Source organism: Coregonus clupeaformis, chromosome 19 (assembly GCF_020615455.1).
Source record: "Coregonus clupeaformis isolate EN_2021a chromosome 19, ASM2061545v1, whole genome shotgun sequence".
NCBI classification, from domain to species: domain Eukaryota; kingdom Metazoa; phylum Chordata; class Actinopteri; order Salmoniformes; family Salmonidae; genus Coregonus; species Coregonus clupeaformis.
In genome coordinates, this window is record NC_059210.1 from 57,652,881 (window position 1) to 57,671,186 (window position 18,306).

At 41.9% G+C, this 18,306-nt stretch overlaps 1 protein-coding gene across 1 annotated transcript; it reads right to left on the reverse strand.

The window, feature by feature from the left end:
* Positions 1-546: 546 nt before the first annotated feature.
* On the reverse strand, positions 547-17,996 carry LOC121551579 (NLR family CARD domain-containing protein 3-like). Its single transcript, XM_045205054.1, has 5 exons — positions 16,009-17,996; positions 3,452-3,625; positions 1,859-2,032; positions 1,644-1,690; positions 547-1,173 (listed from the first exon to the last, which is right to left on the reverse strand). Exons 1-5 carry the CDS (start codon positions 17,823-17,825, stop codon positions 620-622), a joined length of 2,766 nt encoding a protein of 921 aa, XP_045060989.1. The 5' UTR covers positions 17,826-17,996; the 3' UTR covers positions 547-619.
* Between the last annotated feature and the right edge of the window lie 310 nt (positions 17,997-18,306).

Below are 18,306 nucleotides of genomic sequence, written 5' to 3' on the forward strand. Positions count from 1 at the left end.
ACACACACACTGGAGAGTGTGTGTTTGTGTGTGTGTCCAGTGTGTGTGAATGTGTGTGTGTGTGTGTGTGTGTGTGTGTGTGTGTGTGTGTGTGTGTGTGTGTGTGTGTGTGTGTGTCTGTGTGTCCAGTATGTGTGAATCTGTCTCCAGTGTGTGTGTGTGTGTCCAGTGTGTGTGTGTGTGTGTGTGTGTGTGTCTGTGTGTGTGTGTGTGTGTGTGTTTGTGTGTTTCCAGTGTGTGTGTGAGTGTGTGTCCTGTGTGTGTGTGTGTGTCCAGTGTGTGTTTGTGTGTGTCCAGTGTGTGTGTGTGTGTGTGTGTCCAGTGTGTGTATGTTTCCAGTGTGTGTGTGTGTGTGTCCAGTGTGTGTGTGTGTGTGTGTGTGTGTGTGTGTGAGTGTGTGTCCAGTGTGTGTGTCCAGTGTGTGTGTCCAGTGTGTGTGTGTGTGGTGCATCTGAACCGTTCTCACAGGGTGCAGGATCACGGAAGGAGACATACACAGAGTTACCATGGTTATTATTTACAGGAATAAACTGGCCCAAACTGGTGTGTCTGTGTGTTACTCCATGTATTTAAATATCATATTCTGATCAAACATAAAACACATGATTAGAGTGAAACATCATGTTGTGTTTGACACAGGGACCACCTGACACAGGGACACTGAGGGGTCATCATACCAAAACCTAAACCCTGGATAGAGGGGCTCAGTGAATGTGGTGTGGAATGTGTACAGGTGGGTCAGTGTGTCAGAGGAGACTCTGTAGAAGGACAGAGTGCCGGCTGGCCAGTCCAGATACACTCCTACTCTGTGGGAGCTGGAGGAGGAGACGTCTATGGTAGTGACATTTTTATTGTGCCTGGCATAGTAACTTTTGTCAGAGCAGAACAGACTCCAGGACTTGTCATTGTATCCAAGCCCACAGTCCTTACCCTTTCCTCTCCTCCTGATTCCATTATATGTCACTCCTACAACAGCCTCTCCATTCCACTCTACCTCCCAGTAACAGCGCCCAGTCAGACCCTCTCTACACAGCACCTGCTCCCAGACTTTAAATCTCTCTGGTTGATCAGGATATGGCTGCTCCTCTGTCCTACGTGTCACCTTTCTCTTCTCCTGAGACAGAGAGAGGTGTCTGTTTGCTGTGTTTGGGTCCAGTGTGAGATCACAGGCATCTGATGGAGGAAACCAGACACAATATTAAAAATCATCATCATTCACATTAGAATGTTAACTCACTTTTCACTAATTCATTTAATGAAGATGTTTCTAGGTATCTAAAGGAGAAGTTAAGGTAACTTGAAACTTGTTGAATTATCATATGTGATACTGTATGGTAATATAAAACACACTTATTCCCATTAATTACACACACACACACACACACACACACACACTCACACCTGTATGCATGAACACACACACTCACATTTCTTATGTAACACGAACATGCCACACACATACACAGACACACACATTGTCAAAGCAACTCGTTCTAAACTTTGATGTCCCTGATTTCTCCTTCTGTAAAACTACAGCTTATATTTAATATGACCAAGTAAGTAATGATAGTGGTCTTTGACTTTGACTTCACTTGAATTAAGACTTATTCTCAGTCATATTCTTCACAGCAGTCAACACTCACATTTTCTAAGTCCAGGTTTCATTGTGTACTCTCCACCATGTTCCACACTGTAGCGGTAAGCAGAAGAACAGACAGTCATTGAGTGATACACGTGAACTCACACACGCACACACACACATATAACTTTGTCTAAGGGGTGATAAGAATGTTTGTCAAAACTAGCCTGATAACTCAAACATGTCTGATATGAACATTGACGTAAACCCTCTACATACTTGAGTTTCTCCAGTCTGCAGTGTGGATCATCCAGTCCAGCAGAGAGCAGTCTGACTCCTGAGTCTCCTGGGTGATTGTAGCTCAGGTCCAGCTCTCTCAGGTGTGATGGGTTTGACCTCAGAGCTGAGACCAGAGAAGCACAGCCTTCCTCTTTGACTAGACACCATGACAGCCTGCAAAGAGTAAAATCATATTAAAATCACACTGCTATTCTTTGGTGGTGAAAATAGTGGCAATATTTTTTAAACACATTTTCAGTTATATCAGTGTCCTGAAACCTGCCATATCTATTCATAAATGTATGTATCATTATTAAAAATGACAAATTATCAAAGTACTGCTTGTAGAGAGAAAAATATATAGTACAAATATTTGAGTAGACTGACCAGACCAGTTCAAAAAGCAGTATCAGTCAAAAGACAGACAGTGGGGTATCAGATTTCGATTGTATTGAGTATACAGTCCACACCATATCTATTTTGACAGTGAAGCTAACATTTTAAATGTGGCTCTATATTCCAGCATTTTGGATTTGAGATCATATGAGGTGACAGAATATAATGTCACCTTTTATTTTAGGGTATTTTCATACATATCTGTTTCACCGTTTAAAACAATTAAAGCACTTCATGTATGTAGTCTGTATTCTGACCAATTCACTTATTATGCATTAAAATAGTCAACTTTTAGTATTTGGTCCCATGTTGCTCATAATGACTACATCAACCTTGTTTTGGTTGTGTTTTGGGTTATGTTTTGCCCAATAGTAACTGAATGGTGGATGATGACTGGATTCATCTTCTGTCTAAGTGAGCAGATAACATGTTTCTAAAAAACATTAAATGAATCCTAATGATGCAACGATTAATAAAAAATCATGAATGAATCATGAATAATAATGAGTGAGAAAGTTAGAGGCTACAACAAAACATGCTAACCTCTCACCATTACCAATAACAGAGGGGGTATGATCCTTGTGCCTCTGTAACGTTCTCATTCATCATCATTCACGATTCATTCATGATTATTCATAATCATGGTAGCATCCAAATGAATGTAGAAGTGTTCAGAAACATATTCTATTCTTACTTACAATACAAGTAAAGCGACTCCAAAATGAAGCAGGACATTATTCACCATTCAGTTACTATTGGGAAAAACTTCATCTAAAACACAACCAAAACAAACTGCAAATGCAAACAACAAGTTTGTAGATTCACAAGCTTGATGTAATCACTATAGGCAAGGAATATGGGACCAAATACTAAACTTTTGACTACTTTAATACACTATAAGTGAATTTGTCCTAATAAGTATGAGCTCTTCAAATGGGAGAACTAGATATATGAAGTACTTTCATTTCTAAACGGTAAAACAGATATGTATGAAAATACCCTCAAATAATAGGTGACATTATGTACTGTAGCCTAATATGAAACAATCTCCAATCAAAAATGCTGGAGCATAGCGCCAAATTTAAAACTGTAAGCTTCATTGTCCAAACACATATGGTGTGGACTATGTGTGCCTGGTAAACACATGTGGATCTGGTGAACAGTTATCACTTGTTGACCAACTACAGGAATACTGACCTCAGAGTCTCCAGTTTACAGTGAGGATTCCCCAGTCCATCAGAGAGCAGCTTCACTCCTGAATCCTTCAGGTCATTGTTACTCAGATCCAGCTCTCTCAGGTGTGAGGGGTTTGACCTCAGAGCTGAGACCAGAGAAGCACAGCCTTCCTCTGTGACTAGACAGCCTGACAGCCTGCAAAAAGTAAGATCATTTTAAAACCACACTGCTATTCTTTGGTGGTGAAAATAGTGGCACATTTTCAGATATATCAGTGTGCTGAAACCTGCCATATATATATTCATAAATGGATTTATCATATGATTAAAAATGACAAATTATCAAAGTATTGCTTGTAGAGAGAAAAATATATAGTACAAATATTTGAGTAGACTGACCAGACCAGTTTAAAAAGCAGTATCAGTGCTTTTCAAAAGACAGACAGTGAGGTATCAGATTTAGATTGTATTGAGTATACAGTCCACACCATAACTATTTTGACAGTGAAGCCAACATTTTAAATGTGGCTCTATAATCCAATATTTTCAACTTGAGATCAAATGTTTCATATGAGGTGAAATTGATGCATTTGCAGTTTGTTTTGGTTGTGTTTTGGGTTATGTTTTGCACAATACTAACTGAACGGTGGATGATGACTGGAGTCATTTTCTTTCTAAGTGAGTAGATAACATGTTTCTAAACACAACTAAATTAATCCTGATGGTGCCATGATTGAGAAAGATCAAGAATGAATCATGAATAATAATGAGTGAGAAAGTTACAGAGGCTACAACAAAACATGCTAACCTCTCACCATTACCCTCAAATAAAAGGTGACATTCTGAACTGTCGCCTAATATGAAACAATCTCAAATCTCTCAAATCTCAAAACTGTAAGCTTCACTGTTCAAACACATGCTGTGGACTATGTGTGCCTGGTAAACACATGTGGATCTGGTGAACAGTTATCACTTGTTGACCAACTACAAGAATACTGGCCTCAGAGTCTCCAGTTTACAGTGGGGATTCCCCAGTCCAGCAGAGAGCAGCTTCACTCCTGAATCCTTCAGGTCATTGTTACTCAGATCCAGCTCTCTCAGGTGTGAGGGGTTTGACCTCAGAGCTGAGACCAGAGAAGCACAGCCTTCCTCTGTGACTAGACAGCCTGACAGCCTGCAAAGAGTAAAATAATTTCAAATTACACCCGCAGTATATTTTTTCCGCATTTTCAGATATATCAGTGTGCTGAAACCTGCCATATATATTCATAAATGGACTTATCATTATTAAAAAGGACAAATTATAAAAGTATTGCTTGTAGAGAGAAAAATGTAAAGCACAAATATTTGAGTAGACTGACCAGACCAGTTTAACCTCTTAAGTATCGGACCCTTTTTTTTCCAATTTTGGCCTAAAATGACATACCCAAATCTAACTGCCTGTAGCTCAGGACCTGAAGCAAGGATATGCATATTCTTTATACCATTTGAAAGGAAACACTTTGAATTTTGTGGAAATGTGAAATTAATGTAGGACAATATAACACATTAGACATGCGTTTTTTTATATATTTTTTTGTAATCCATCATCTTTGAAATGCAAGAGAAAGGCCACAACATAATATTGCAGTTTAGGCACAATTTAGATTCTGGCCACTAGAGGGCAGCAGTGTGTAACATTTCAGATTTATCCAGTGAAGCATTGCAATACTGGACTACATTTACCTTACATTTTAGTCATTTAGCAGACACTCTTATCCAGAGCGACTTACAGTTAGTGAGTGCATACATTATTTTACTTTTTTCATACTGGCCCCCCGTGGGAATTGAACCCACAACCCTGGCGTTGCAAACGCCATGCTCTACCAACTGAGCTACATCACTGCCGGCCATTCCCTCCCCTACACGGGTCTCCCGGTGGCGGACGGCTACGACAGAGCCTGGATTTGAACCAGGATCTCTAGTGGCACAGCTAGCACAGCTAGCGCTATTTTGTATCAAGTCTGCCCAAATGTGCCGAATTGGTCAATTGATACATTTTCAAGTACATAACTATAGAGAACATACATAAATGATAAGGTAATACAAAATGTAAGTTTACACACTCCCAGGAATGTCATACATGATGGATCATTAGCTTATACACTAACTTTCACACATCTGGCGCCGACGAAGATGGCAGCCTCGCGACTAGCTCTTAGGAAACTTTGCAGTATTTTGTTTTTTTATGTATTATTTTTTACATTATTAGCTCAGAAAGTGTTTTGTATCATTACATACAGCCGGGGAAAACTATTGGATATCAGAGCGGCAGTAACTCACCAGCATTACAACCAGGAATACGACTTTCCCAAAGCAGATCCTTTGTTTGCTCTCCCCAGGGCAACATAACTCATTCCAGCGGCTGACCCAAAACATCGCCGGAGGAGGAGAGGCACTCGGAGCGGCCTGCTGGTTCGACTTAGGAGGCGGGTACACCACCCACCGCTTCCAAGTATACTACTTGCTAATGTTCAGTCTTTGGTTAACAAGATCGACGAACTCCGGGCAAGGATTTCTTTCCAGAGAGACATCAAGGCCTGTAACATACTTTGTTTAACGGAAACATGGCTCTCTTGGGATATTCTGTCAAAATCGGTGCAGCCAGAGGAGTTCTCAATTCATCGCGCATACAGGAATAAATATCTCTCCGGGAAGCAGAAGGGCGGAGGTGTGTGTTTCATGATTAATGACTCATGGTGTAATTGTAGTAACATACAGGAACTTGAGTCCTTTTGTTCACCCGACCTAGAATATCTCACAATCAAATGCCGACCGTATTATCTCCCAAGATAATTTTATTCGGTTAAAGTCACAGCCGTGTATATCCCCCCTCAAGCCGATACCACGACGGCCCTCAAAGAACTTCACTGGACTTTATGCAAACTGGAAACCACATATCCGGAGGCTGCATTTATTGTAGCCGGGGATTTTAACAAAGCAAATTTGAGGACTAGGCTGCCGAAGTTCTATCAAAATATTGACTGTTGTACTCGCGCTGCCAAAATCCTTGACCATTGCTATTCGAACTTCCGGGATGGTTATAAGGCCCTCCCACGCCCTCCATCCGGCAAATCTGACCACCACTTTGCTCCTCCCTTCCTATAGGCAGAAACTCAAACAGGAAATACCCATGCTAAGGACTATTCAACGCTTGTCTGACCAATCGGAATCCACGCTTCAAGATTGTTTTGATCACGCGGACTGGGATATGTTCCGGGTAGCTTCCGAAAATAATTTAGACGAATACACTGAACCGGTGACTGAGTTTATCAGGAAGTGTATAGGTGATGTTGTGCCCACTGTGACTATTCAAACCTACCCTAACCAGAAACCGTGGATAGATGGCAGCATTCGCACCAATCTGAAAGCGCGAACCACCACATTCAACCATGGCAAGGTGACTGGGAATATGGCAGAATACAAACAGTGTAGCTACTCACTCCGCAAGGCAATTCAACTGGCAAAACATCAGTATAGAGACAAAGTGGAGTCGCAATTCAACGGCTCAGACACGAGACGTATGTGGCAGGGTCTACAGACAATCACGGACTACAAAAGGAAAACCAGCCACATCGCCGACACCGACGTCTCGGTCCAGACAAGCTAAACACCTTCTTCGCCCGCTTTGAGGATAACACAGTGCCACTGACGAGGCCCACTACCAAGGACTGTGGCCTCTCCTTCTCCGTGGCCGAAGTGATTAAGACATTTAAGCATGTTAACCCCCGCAAGGCTGCCGGCCCAGACGTCATCCCTAGCCGTGTCCTCAGAGCATGCGCAGACCAGCTGGCTGGTGTGTTTATGGACATATTCAATCTCTCCCTTTCCCAGTCTGCTGTTCCCACATGCTTCAAGATGGCCACCATTGTTCCTTTACCCAAGAAAGCAAAGGTAACTGAACTAAATGACTATCGCCCTGTAGCACTCACCTCTGTCATCATGAAGTGCTTTGAGAGACTAGTCAAGGATCATATCACCTTACCTGTCACCCTAGACCCACTTCAATTTGCTTACCGCCCTAATAGATCCACAGACGATGCAATCGCCATCACACTGCACACTGCCCTATCCCATCTGGACAAGAGGATTACCTTCAGTGGGGAAAAAAGTATTTAGTCAGCCACCAATTGTGCAAGTTCTCCCACTTAAAAAGATGAGAGAGGCCTGTAATTTTCATCATAGGTACACGTCAACTATGACAGACAAAAGGAGGAAAGAAAATCCAGAAAATCACATTGTAGGATTTTTAATGAATTTATTTGCAAATTATGGTGGAAAATAAGTATTTGGTCAATAACAAAAGTGTCTCAATACTTTGTTATATACCCTTTAATGGCAATGACACAGGTCAAACGTTTTCTGTAAGTCTTCACAAGGTTTTCACACACTGTTGCTGGTATTTTGGCCCATTCCTCCATGCAGATCTCCTCTAGAGGGGCGGCAGGTAGCTTAGTGGTTAAGAGCGTAGTGCCAGTAACCGAAAGGTCGCTGGTTCTAATCCCCGAGCCGACTAGGTGAAAAATCTGTTGATGTGCCCTTGAGCAAGGCACTTAACCCTAATTGCTCCTGTAAGTCGCTCTGGATAAGAGCGTCTGCTAAATGACTAAAATGTAAATGTAAATGTAGAGCAGTGATGTTTTGGGGCTGTCGCTGGGCAACACAGACTTTCAACTCCCTCCAAAGATTTTCTATGGGGTTGAGATCTGGAGACTGGCTAGGCCACTCCAGGACCTTGAAATGCTTCTTACGAAGCCACTCCTTCGTTGCCCGGGCGGTGTGTTTGGGATCATTGTCATGCTGAAAGACCCAGCCACGTTTCATCTTCAATGCCCTTGCTGATGGAAGGAGGTTTTCACTCAATCTCACGATACATGGCCCCATTCATTCTTTCCTTTACATGGATCAGTCGTCCTGGTCCCTTTGCAGAAAAACAGCCCCAAAGCATGATGTTTCCACCCCCATGCTTCACAGTAGGTATGGTGTTCTTTGGATGCAACTCAGCATTCTTTGTCCTCCAAACACGACGAGTTGAGTCTTTACCAAAAAGTTATATTTTGGTTTCATCTGACCATATGACATTCTCCCAATCCTCTTCTGGATCATCCAAATGCACTATAGCAAACTTCAGACGGGCCTGGACATGTACTGGCTTAAGCAGGGGGACACGTCTGGCACTGCAAGATTTGAGTCCCTGGCGGCGTAGTGTGTTACTGATGGTAGGCTTTGTTACTTTGGTCCCAGCTCTCTGCAGGTCATTCACTAGGTCCCCCGTGTGGTTCTGGGATTTTGCTCACCGTTCTTGTGATCATTTTGACCCCACGGGGTGAGATCTTGCGTGGAGCCCCAGATCGAGGGAGATTATCAGTGGTCTTGTATGTCTTCCATTTCCTAATAATTGCTCCCATAGTTGATTTCTTCAAACCAAGCTGCTTACCTATTGCAGATTCAGTCTTCCCAGCCTGGTGCAGGTCTACAATTTTGTTTCTGGTGTCCTTTGACAGCTCTTTGGTCTTGGCCATAGTGGAGTTTGGAGTGTGACTGTTTGGGGTTGTGGACAGGTGTCTTTTATACTGATAACAAGTTCAAACAGGTGCCATTAATACAGGTAACGAGTGGAGGACAGAGGAGCCTCTTAAAGAAGAAGTTACAGGTCTGTGAGAGACAGAAATCTTGCTTGTTTGTAGGTGACCAAATACTTATTTTCCACCATAATTTGCTAATAAATTCATTAAAAATCCTACAATGTGATTTTCTGGATTTTTTTTCTCAATTTGTCTGTCATAGTTGACGTGTACCTATGATGAAAATTACAGGCCTCTCTCATCTTTTTAAGTGGGAGAACTTGCACAATTGGTGGCTGACTAAATACTTTTTTCCCCACTGTATGTAAGAATGCTGTTCATTGACTATAGCTCAGCATTCAACACCATAGTACCCTCCAAGCTCATCATCAAGCTTGAGGCCCTGGGTCTGAACCCCGCCCTGTGCAACTGGGTCCTGGACTTCCTGACGGGCTGCCCCCAGTTGGTGAAGGTAGGAAACAACATCTCCACTTCGCTGATCCTCAACACTGGGGCCCCACAAGGGTGCGTGCTCAGCTCCCTCCTGTACTCCCTGTTCACCCATGACTACGTGGCCAAGCATGCCTCCAACTCAATCATCAAGTTTGCAGACGACACAACAGTAGTAGGCTTGATTACCAACAATGACGAGACCGCCTACAGGGAGGAGGTGAGGGCTCTGGGAGTGTGTTGCCAGGAAAATAACCTCTCACTCAACGTCAACAAAACAAAGGAGATGATCGTGGACTTCAGGAAACAGCAGAGGGTGCACCCCCCTATCCACATCGACGGGACCGCAGTGGAGAAGGTGGAAAGCTTCAAGTTCCTTTGCGTACACATCACCGACAAACTGAAATGGTCCACCCACGCAGACAGTGTGGTGAAGAAGGCGCAACAGAGCCTCTTCAACCTCAGGAGTCTGAAGAAATTTGGCTTGGCACCTAAAACCCTCACAAGCTTTTACAGATGCACAATTGAGAGCATCCTGTCGGGCTGTATCATCACCTGGTACGGCAACTGCACCGCCCACAACCGCAGGGCTCTCCAGAGGGTGGTGTGGTCTGCCGAACGCATTATCGGGGGCAAACCACCCGCCCTCCAAGACACATACAGCACCCAATGTCACAGGAAGGCCAAAAAGATCATCAAGGACATCAACCACCCAAACCACTGCCTGTTCACCCCGCTATCATCCAGAAGGCAAGGTCAGTACAGGTGCATCAAAGCTGGGACCGAGAGAATGAAAAACAGCTTCTATCTCAAGGACATCAGACTGTTAAATAGCCATCACTAGCACAGAGAGGCTGCTGCCCACATACAGACACATTAGAGGCTGCTGCTGCCTATTGAAATCACTGGCCACTTTAAGAAATGGAACACTAGTCACTTTAATAATGTTTACATATCTTGCACTACTCATCTCATATGTATATACTGCATCTTATTCTATAATATTCTACTGTATTTTAGTCCATGCCGCTCTGTCATTGCTTGTCCCTATATGTATATTTTCTTAAATTCCATTCCTTACTAGTTTTGTGTGTATTAGGTATATGTTGTGAAATTGTTAGATTTTACTTGTTAGATATTACTGCACTGTCGGAGCTAGAAGCACAAGCATTTCAACACACCCGCTATAACATCTGCTAAACACGTGTATGTGACAAATACAATTTGATTTGATTTGATTTGATCTAGATGGCCGGTCGGGGTGGGTGTGGAGCCAGAGACAGCAGGGGTTCAAACTGTAGAACCCAGTTCCTACATTTGAATATAAAATGGATTTTATCAAACAAGACTATGCTACATTTTATCTCTGGGACCCTTAGGATGACAAATCAGAGCAAGATTACTAAATGTAAGTACATTATTTACCTTCAGGAGTGAATGTATCAAACCACTTTCCGTGATAAATGTTTTGTTGTTGTGCACTCTCCTCAAACAATAGCATGGTATTTTTTCACTGTAATAGCTACTGTAAATTGGACAGTGCAGTTAGATTAACAAGAATTTAAGCTTTCTGCCCATATAAGATATGCCTATGTCCTGGAAAGTTTGCTGTTACTTACAACAGTCATGATAATCACTTTAGTGCACGTTATCTCAACCGTCCCGTATATGGGACACTGATCCCGTAGAGGTTAAAAAGCAGTATCAGTCAAAAAACAGACAGTGAGGTATTTGATTTAGATTGTAATTAGTCTACAGTTCACAATATCTATTTTGACAGTGAAGCCAACATGTTAAATTTGGCTCTATACTCCAGCATTTTAGATTTGAGATCAAATGTTTCATATGAGTTGACATTGATGCATTTGCAGTTTGTTTGGTTGTGTTTTAGGTTATGTTTTGCCCAATAATAACTGAATGGTGGATGATGACTGGAGTAATTTTCCTTCTAAATGAGTAGATATCATGTTTCTAAACACTACTGAATATATCCTGATGATGCCATGATTAAGAAAATCATGAATGAATGATGAATAATAATGAGTGAGAAAGTTACAGAGGCTACAACAAAACATGTTACTATTACCAATAACAGGAGAGGTTGGCATTTTAGGGGTATGATCTTTATTTCTTTTTAACTTTTTCAATCATCATTATTCAGAATTCACAATTTATTTATAAATGGTGAAACAGATATGTATGAATACCCTCAAATAAAAGGTGAGATTCTGTACTGTCGCCTAATATGAAACATTCTATATTAAATCCAAAATGCTGGAGCATAGCGCCAAATTTAAAACTGTTCACTGTCCAAACACACATGGTGTGGACTATGTGTGCCTGGTAAACACATGTGGATCTGGTGAACAGTTATCACTTGTTGACCAACTACAGGAATACTGACCTCAGAGTCTCCAGTTTACAGTGGGGATCCCCCAGTCCAGCAGGGAGAAGCTTCACTCCTGAATCCTTCAGGTCATTGTTACTCAGATCACCTCTCTCAGGTGTGAGGGGTTTGAACTGAAAACTGAGGCTAACACTTCACAGGATGTGTCTGTGAGTTTACAGCCAGTAAGTCTGCCAACACATAAGAAATACAATGACAGACAGGTTGTATTAAAATGTTACGCTTAGCTTTCCCTGTTTACACTGTTCCCGTGCACAAATAATGTGTGGGGTTGGACCTCAGAGCTGAGACCAGAGAAGCACAGTCTTCCTCTAAAATCATTTCAAATTACACTGTTATTCGTTGGTGGTGAAAATACAGTTCCAGTATATTTTTTCCACATTGTCAGATACAGTTGAAGTTGGAAGTTTACACACACTTAGGTTGGAGTCATTAAAACTTGTTTTTCAACCACTCCACAAATTTCTTGTTAACAAACTATAGTTTTGGCAAGTCGGTTAGGACATCTACTTTGTGCATGACACAAGTAATTCTTCCAACAATTGTTTACAGACAGATTATTTCACTTATAATTCACTGTATCACAATTCCAGTGGGTCAGAAGTTTACATACACTAAGTTGACTGTGCCTTTAAACAGCTTGGAAAATTCCAGAAAATGATGTCATGGCTTTAGAAGAAAAATGTACATTTTTGAGTCAATTGGAGGTGTACCTGTGGATGTATTTCAAGGCCTACCTTCAAATTCAGTGCCTCTTTGCTTGACATCATGGGAAAATCAAAAGAAATCAGCCAAGACCTCAGAAAAAAATGGTAGACCTCCACAAGTCTGGTTCATCTTTGGGAGCAATTTCCAAATGCCTGAAGGTACCACGTTCATCTGTACAAACAATAGTACGCAAGTATAAACACCATGGGACCACGCAGCCGTCATACCGCTCAGGAAGGAGACGTGTTCTGTCTCCTCGAGATGAACATACTTTGGTGCGAAAAGTGCAAATCAATCCCAGAACAACCGCAAAGGACCTTGTGAAGATGCTGGAGGAAACAGGTACAAAAGGATCTATATCCACAGTAAAGCGAGTCCTATATCGACATAACCTGAAAGGCCGCTCAGCAAGGAAGAAGCCACTGCTCCAAAACCGCCATAAAAAAGCCAGACTACGGTTTGCAACTGCACATGGGGACAAAGATCGTACATTTTGGAGAAATGTCCTCTGGTCTGATGAAACAGAAATAGAACTGTTTGGCCATAATGACCATCGTTATGTTTGGAGGAAAAAGGGGGATGCTTGCAAGCCAAAGAACACCATCCCAACAGTGAAGTGTCACGGTTTCGGCCGAGGCTGCTCCTCCTCCTTGTTCGGGCAGGCTTCGGCGGTCGTCGTCCCCGGAGTACTAGCTGCCACCGTTCCATGTTTCATGTTTGTTTGGTTTTGTCTGTTTGTACACCTGTCCCTTGTTAGTGTTTGATTTGGTTGCCTATTTAGTTTTCGTGTGTGGGGCCAGGTGTTATGTGGTATTGTTTATTGTCAAGCTGTTGCTCTCCGTATTACTCTCGTGTTTTGTTGTTTTTCGACAGTCCGCACTGTGTGCGCTATCGTCATTTTACACACTGTGTTTATTGTGCGTAATTTGTATTTTGCCTCCCGGTTGGGTTGGCTGTTCGCCTGTTTGGTGCTGCTTTTGTTTACTAAAGTCTGTTCACGAACGCCCGTGTTTCCTGCGCTTGATTTCCACACCGCATCTACACTCAGCTACTGACATGAAGCACATCAGCATGCAGCATCATGCTGTGGGGGTGCTTTGCTGCAGGAGGGTCTGGTGCACTTCAAAAAATAGATGGCATCATGAGGAAGGAAAATTATGTGGATATATTGAAGCAACATCTCAAGACATCAGTCAGGAAGTTAAAGCTTGGTCGCAAATGGGTCTTCCAAATGGACAATGACCCCAAGCATACTTCAAAGTTGTGGCAAAATGGCTTAAGGACAACAAAGTAAAGGTATTTGAGTGGCCATCACAAAGCCCTGACCTCAATCATACAGAAAATGTGTGGGCAGAACTGAAAACGCGTGTGCGAGCAAGGAGGCCTACAAACCTGACTCAGTTACATCCAAAATGCTGGAGCATAGCGCCAAATTTAAAACTGTAAGCTTCACTGTCCAAACACATATGGTTTGGACTATGTGTGCCTGGTAAACACGTGGATCTAGTGAACAGTTCTCACTTGTTGACCAACTACATGAATACTGACCTCAGAGTCTCCAGTTTACAGTGGGGATTCCCCAGTACAGCAGAGAGCAGCTTCACTCCTGAATCCTTCAGGTCATTGTTACTCAAGTCCAGCTCTCTCAGGTGTGAGGGGTTTGAACTGAGAGCTGAGGCGAACACTTCACAGGATGTGTCTGTGAGTTCACAGCCAGTTAGTCTGCCAACACAGAAGAAATACAATGACAGACAGGTTGTATTAAAATGTTACGCTTTCCCTGTTTACACTGTTACCGTGCACAAATAAAGTGTGGGGTTTGACCTCAGAGCTGAGACCAGAGAATGTCCTCTGTATGTTTGGATCAGCTGGTAGAGCACAGCGCTTGTAATGCCAAGGTAGTGGGTTCAATCCCCGGGACCACCCATTCACACAAAAAAAAAAGAATGTATGCACGCATGACTGTAAGTCGCTTTGGATAAAAGCGTCTGCTAAATGGCAAATTATATTATAAGCACAGCCTTCCTCTGTGACTAGACACCATGACAGGCTGCAAAGGGTAAAATCATTTCAAATTACACTGCTATTCTTTGGTGGTAAAAATACAATGGTAATATTTTCAGATATACCAATGACATGAAACCCACTGTATCTATTCATAAATTGATGTATCATTTTTAAAAATGACAAATTATCGAAGTACTGCTTGTAGAGACAAAAACATATAGTACAAATATTTGAGTAGACTGACCAGACCAGTTTAAAAACCAGTATCAGTCAAAAGACAGACAGTGGGGTATCCGATTTAGATTGTATTGAGTATACAGTCCACACCATATCTATTTTGGCTGTGAAGCCAACATTTTAAATGTGGCTCTATAATCCAGCATTTTAGATTTGAGATCAAATGTTTTATATGATGTGACATTGATGCATTTGCAGTATATTTTGGTTGTGTTTTGGGTTATGTTTTGCCCAATAATAACTGAATGGTGGATGATGACTGGAATAATTGTATTTCTAAGTGAGTAGATAACATGTTTCTAAACACAACTAAATTAATAAATATGCCAAGATTAAGAAAATCATGAATGAATGATGAATAATAATTAGTGAGAAAGTTACAGAGGCTACAACAAAACATGTTACCATTACCAATAACAGGAGAGGTTGGCATTTTGGGGGTATGATCTTTATTTCTTTTTAACTTTTTCAATCATCATTATTCACAATTCAGAATGTATTTATAAATGGTGAAACAGATATGTATGAATACCCTCAAATAAAAGGTGAGATTCTGTACTGTCGCCTAATATGAAACATTCTATATTAAATCCAAAATGCTGGAGCATAGCGCCAAATTTAAAACTGTTAGCTTCACTGTCCAAACACATATGGTGTGGACTATGTGTGCCTGGTAAACACATGTGGATCTGGTGAACAGTTATCACTTGTTGACCAACTACAGAAATAATGACCTCAGAGTCTCCAGTTTACAGTGGGGATTCCCCAGTCCAGCAGAGAGCAGCTTCACTCCTGAATCCTTCAGGTTATTGTTACTCAGATCCAGCTCTCTCAGATGTGAGGGGTTTGACTTCAGAGTTGAGACTAGAGAAGCATAGCCTTTCTCTGTGACTCCACAGTCTGACAGCCTGACAGAGAGATCATCATGATGTCACAAACACACTGTTAATTTAACACCAGTAGTGTAGAAGGACAATGGCAGATGCATTTGGTTTATTCTCCTAAACAACATATAGACTCATCTTCCGTCTCCTAGAATTGTATGGTCATATTGTAATTCTAAATCACATGCATTGATTCAATATGTTTTTCAATAATATATATTTTTCTCCAAACTGAATATTTCTTCCTGATGATTAGTACTTCAATTTCATTGTATGTACTCACAGAGCAGCTCTAGAGGATTTGACCACTGGCAGCAGCCTCAGACGACCTTCCTCTGATCTGGAGTATTTCTTCAGGTCAAACACATCCAGCTCATTTTCTGAAGTCAGCAACACAAAGACCAGAGCTGACCACTGCGCAGGTGACAGTTTGGCTTCTGAGAGACTTCCTGAGCTCAGGTAGCTTTGGATCTCCTCCACTAGAGAATGGTCATTCAGTTCATTCAGACAGTGGAACAGATTGATACACCTCTCTGGAGAGGGATTCTCCCTGATTTTCTTCTTGATGTACTTGACTGTTTCTTCATGGCTCTGTGAGCTGCCTGTCTTTGTCAGTAGACCTCGTAAGTGCTTCTGATTGGACTCCAGTGAGAGGCCCAGAAGGAAGCGGAGGAAAAGGTCCAAGTTTCCTGTCTCACTTTGTAAGGCTTTATCCACAGCTCTCTTGTAGAAAGTAACTTCAGGCTTGCCTCTGAACAGCGCATAAAAGTTTCTGGACATTGATTGAGGATTGGCAACTAGATTCTCATTGTTGTTGATGAATGAAAGGAACACATATACAGCAGCCAGAAACTCCTGAATGCTCAGATGCACGAAGCAGTACACCTTGTCCTGGTACAGCCCACATTCCTCTTTAAAGAGCTGTGTGCACAATCCTGAGTACAATGAGGCTTCATTGACATCAATGCCAGCCTCTTTCAGGTCTTCTTCATAGAAAATCAGATTGCCTTTCACAAGCTGTTGAAAAGCCAGTTTTCCCAGTGACAGAATGCTCTCTTTATTCCAGTGTGGACCTGTCTCTTCTTTCCCAAGATACTTTTCATTCTTCTGTTTGGTATGAAACTCCACAAGGTGTGTGTACATCTCAGTCAGAGTCTTGGGCATCTCTTCTCTCTTATGTTTCAGCATGTGTTCTAGGACTATTGCAGAAATCAAACAGAAGACTGGAATGTGGCACATGATGTGGAGGCTCCTTGATGTCTTTATATGTGAGATGATTCTGCTGGCCATGTCCTCATCACTGAATCTCTTCCTGAAATACTCTTCCTTCTGTGGGTCATTGAACCCTCGTACCTCTGTCACCTGGTCAACACACACTGAAGGGATCTTATTGGCTGCTGCAGGTCGGGTAGTTATCCAGAAGAGAGCAGAGGGAAGCAGATTTCCCTTGATGAGATTTGTCAGCAGAACATCCACTGAGGTTGACTTTGTGACGTCACAACATATCTTGTTCTTCTGGAAGTCTAGGGGCAGTCGGCACTCATCCAGACCATCAAAGATGAACAGAACTTTGTACTTGTCGTAGTTGGAGATTCTTGATTCTTTGGTTTCCATTGAGAAGTGATTGAGAAGTTCAATCAAAGTGTGTTTTTCCCCTTTCATCAAATTCAGCTCCCGAAAAGGGAATGAAAATACAAATTGGACATCCTGATTTGCTTTTCCTTCAGCCCAGTCCAGAATGAACTTCTGCACAGAGACTGTTTTTCCAATGCCAGCGACTCCCTTTGTCAGCACAGTTCTGATAAGTTTGTCTTGTCCAGTTAAGGGTTTGAAGATGTCGTTACATTTGATTGCAGTCTCTGGTCTTGCTTGTTTCCTGGTTGTTGTCTCAATCTGTCTCAGCTCATGTTCATTATTGACCTCTCCTGTTCCACCCTCTGTGATGTAGAGCTCCGTGTAGATGTTATTGAGAAGTGTTGGGTTTCCTTGTTTAGCGATCCCCTCAAATACACATTGAAAATTCTTCTTTAGATTAGATTTGAGTTTAAGTTGGCAAATCACAGCAAGCTCATCTGAATGAAGGATATTGAGGATATTCATATTAGGTCTGTTTTAATGCCTGCAGTATTGTAGGACAGTGTTATAAGGTTTTACATTATAATAATTTATTCTCTTAACTGACTGTATAAATGTATAAATTGTTCGATAATGCATTGGTGTGACTGATTATATTATTATTGGTATTATTGATGGTATTATTAATGTTTTGTCTCTCTCTCTCTCTCTCTCTCTCTCTCACTAACACAACCCTGCTGCTACTTGACGAGGTCACTAGGTGTTGTGTTAAGGCTGCTACCATATCATTGAGTTACACAGCTACTTTAGCTACAGCTATTAAATGTTTGTTATAAAACAGCATTCAATATGATGCAGACAGCTCTTACTTTTCTCCAGTGTGTCAGCAAGCTCCTTCTGGTTCATTTTCCTCAGGACGTCCATGTTCATAACAGGATCACTGAACATGGAGAGTACACACACACACACACACACACACACACACACACACACACACAGACAGAGA

Bases quoted from the DNA above. Each gene is read 5' to 3' on its own strand.
- LOC121551579 (XM_045205054.1), bottom strand. From the start codon at position 17,825: ATGAATATCCTCAATATCCTTCATTCAGATGAGCTTGCTGTGATTTGC. The intron at 2,033-3,451 runs GTCAGTATTCCT...TACTCTTTGCAG, and splicing joins TGTAAACTGGAGACTCTGAG to GCTGTCATGGTGTCTAGTCA. The intron at 1,691-1,858 runs GTATGTAGAGGG...TTACCGCTACAG, and splicing joins TGCAGACTGGAGAAACTCAA to TGTGGAACATGGTGGAGAGT.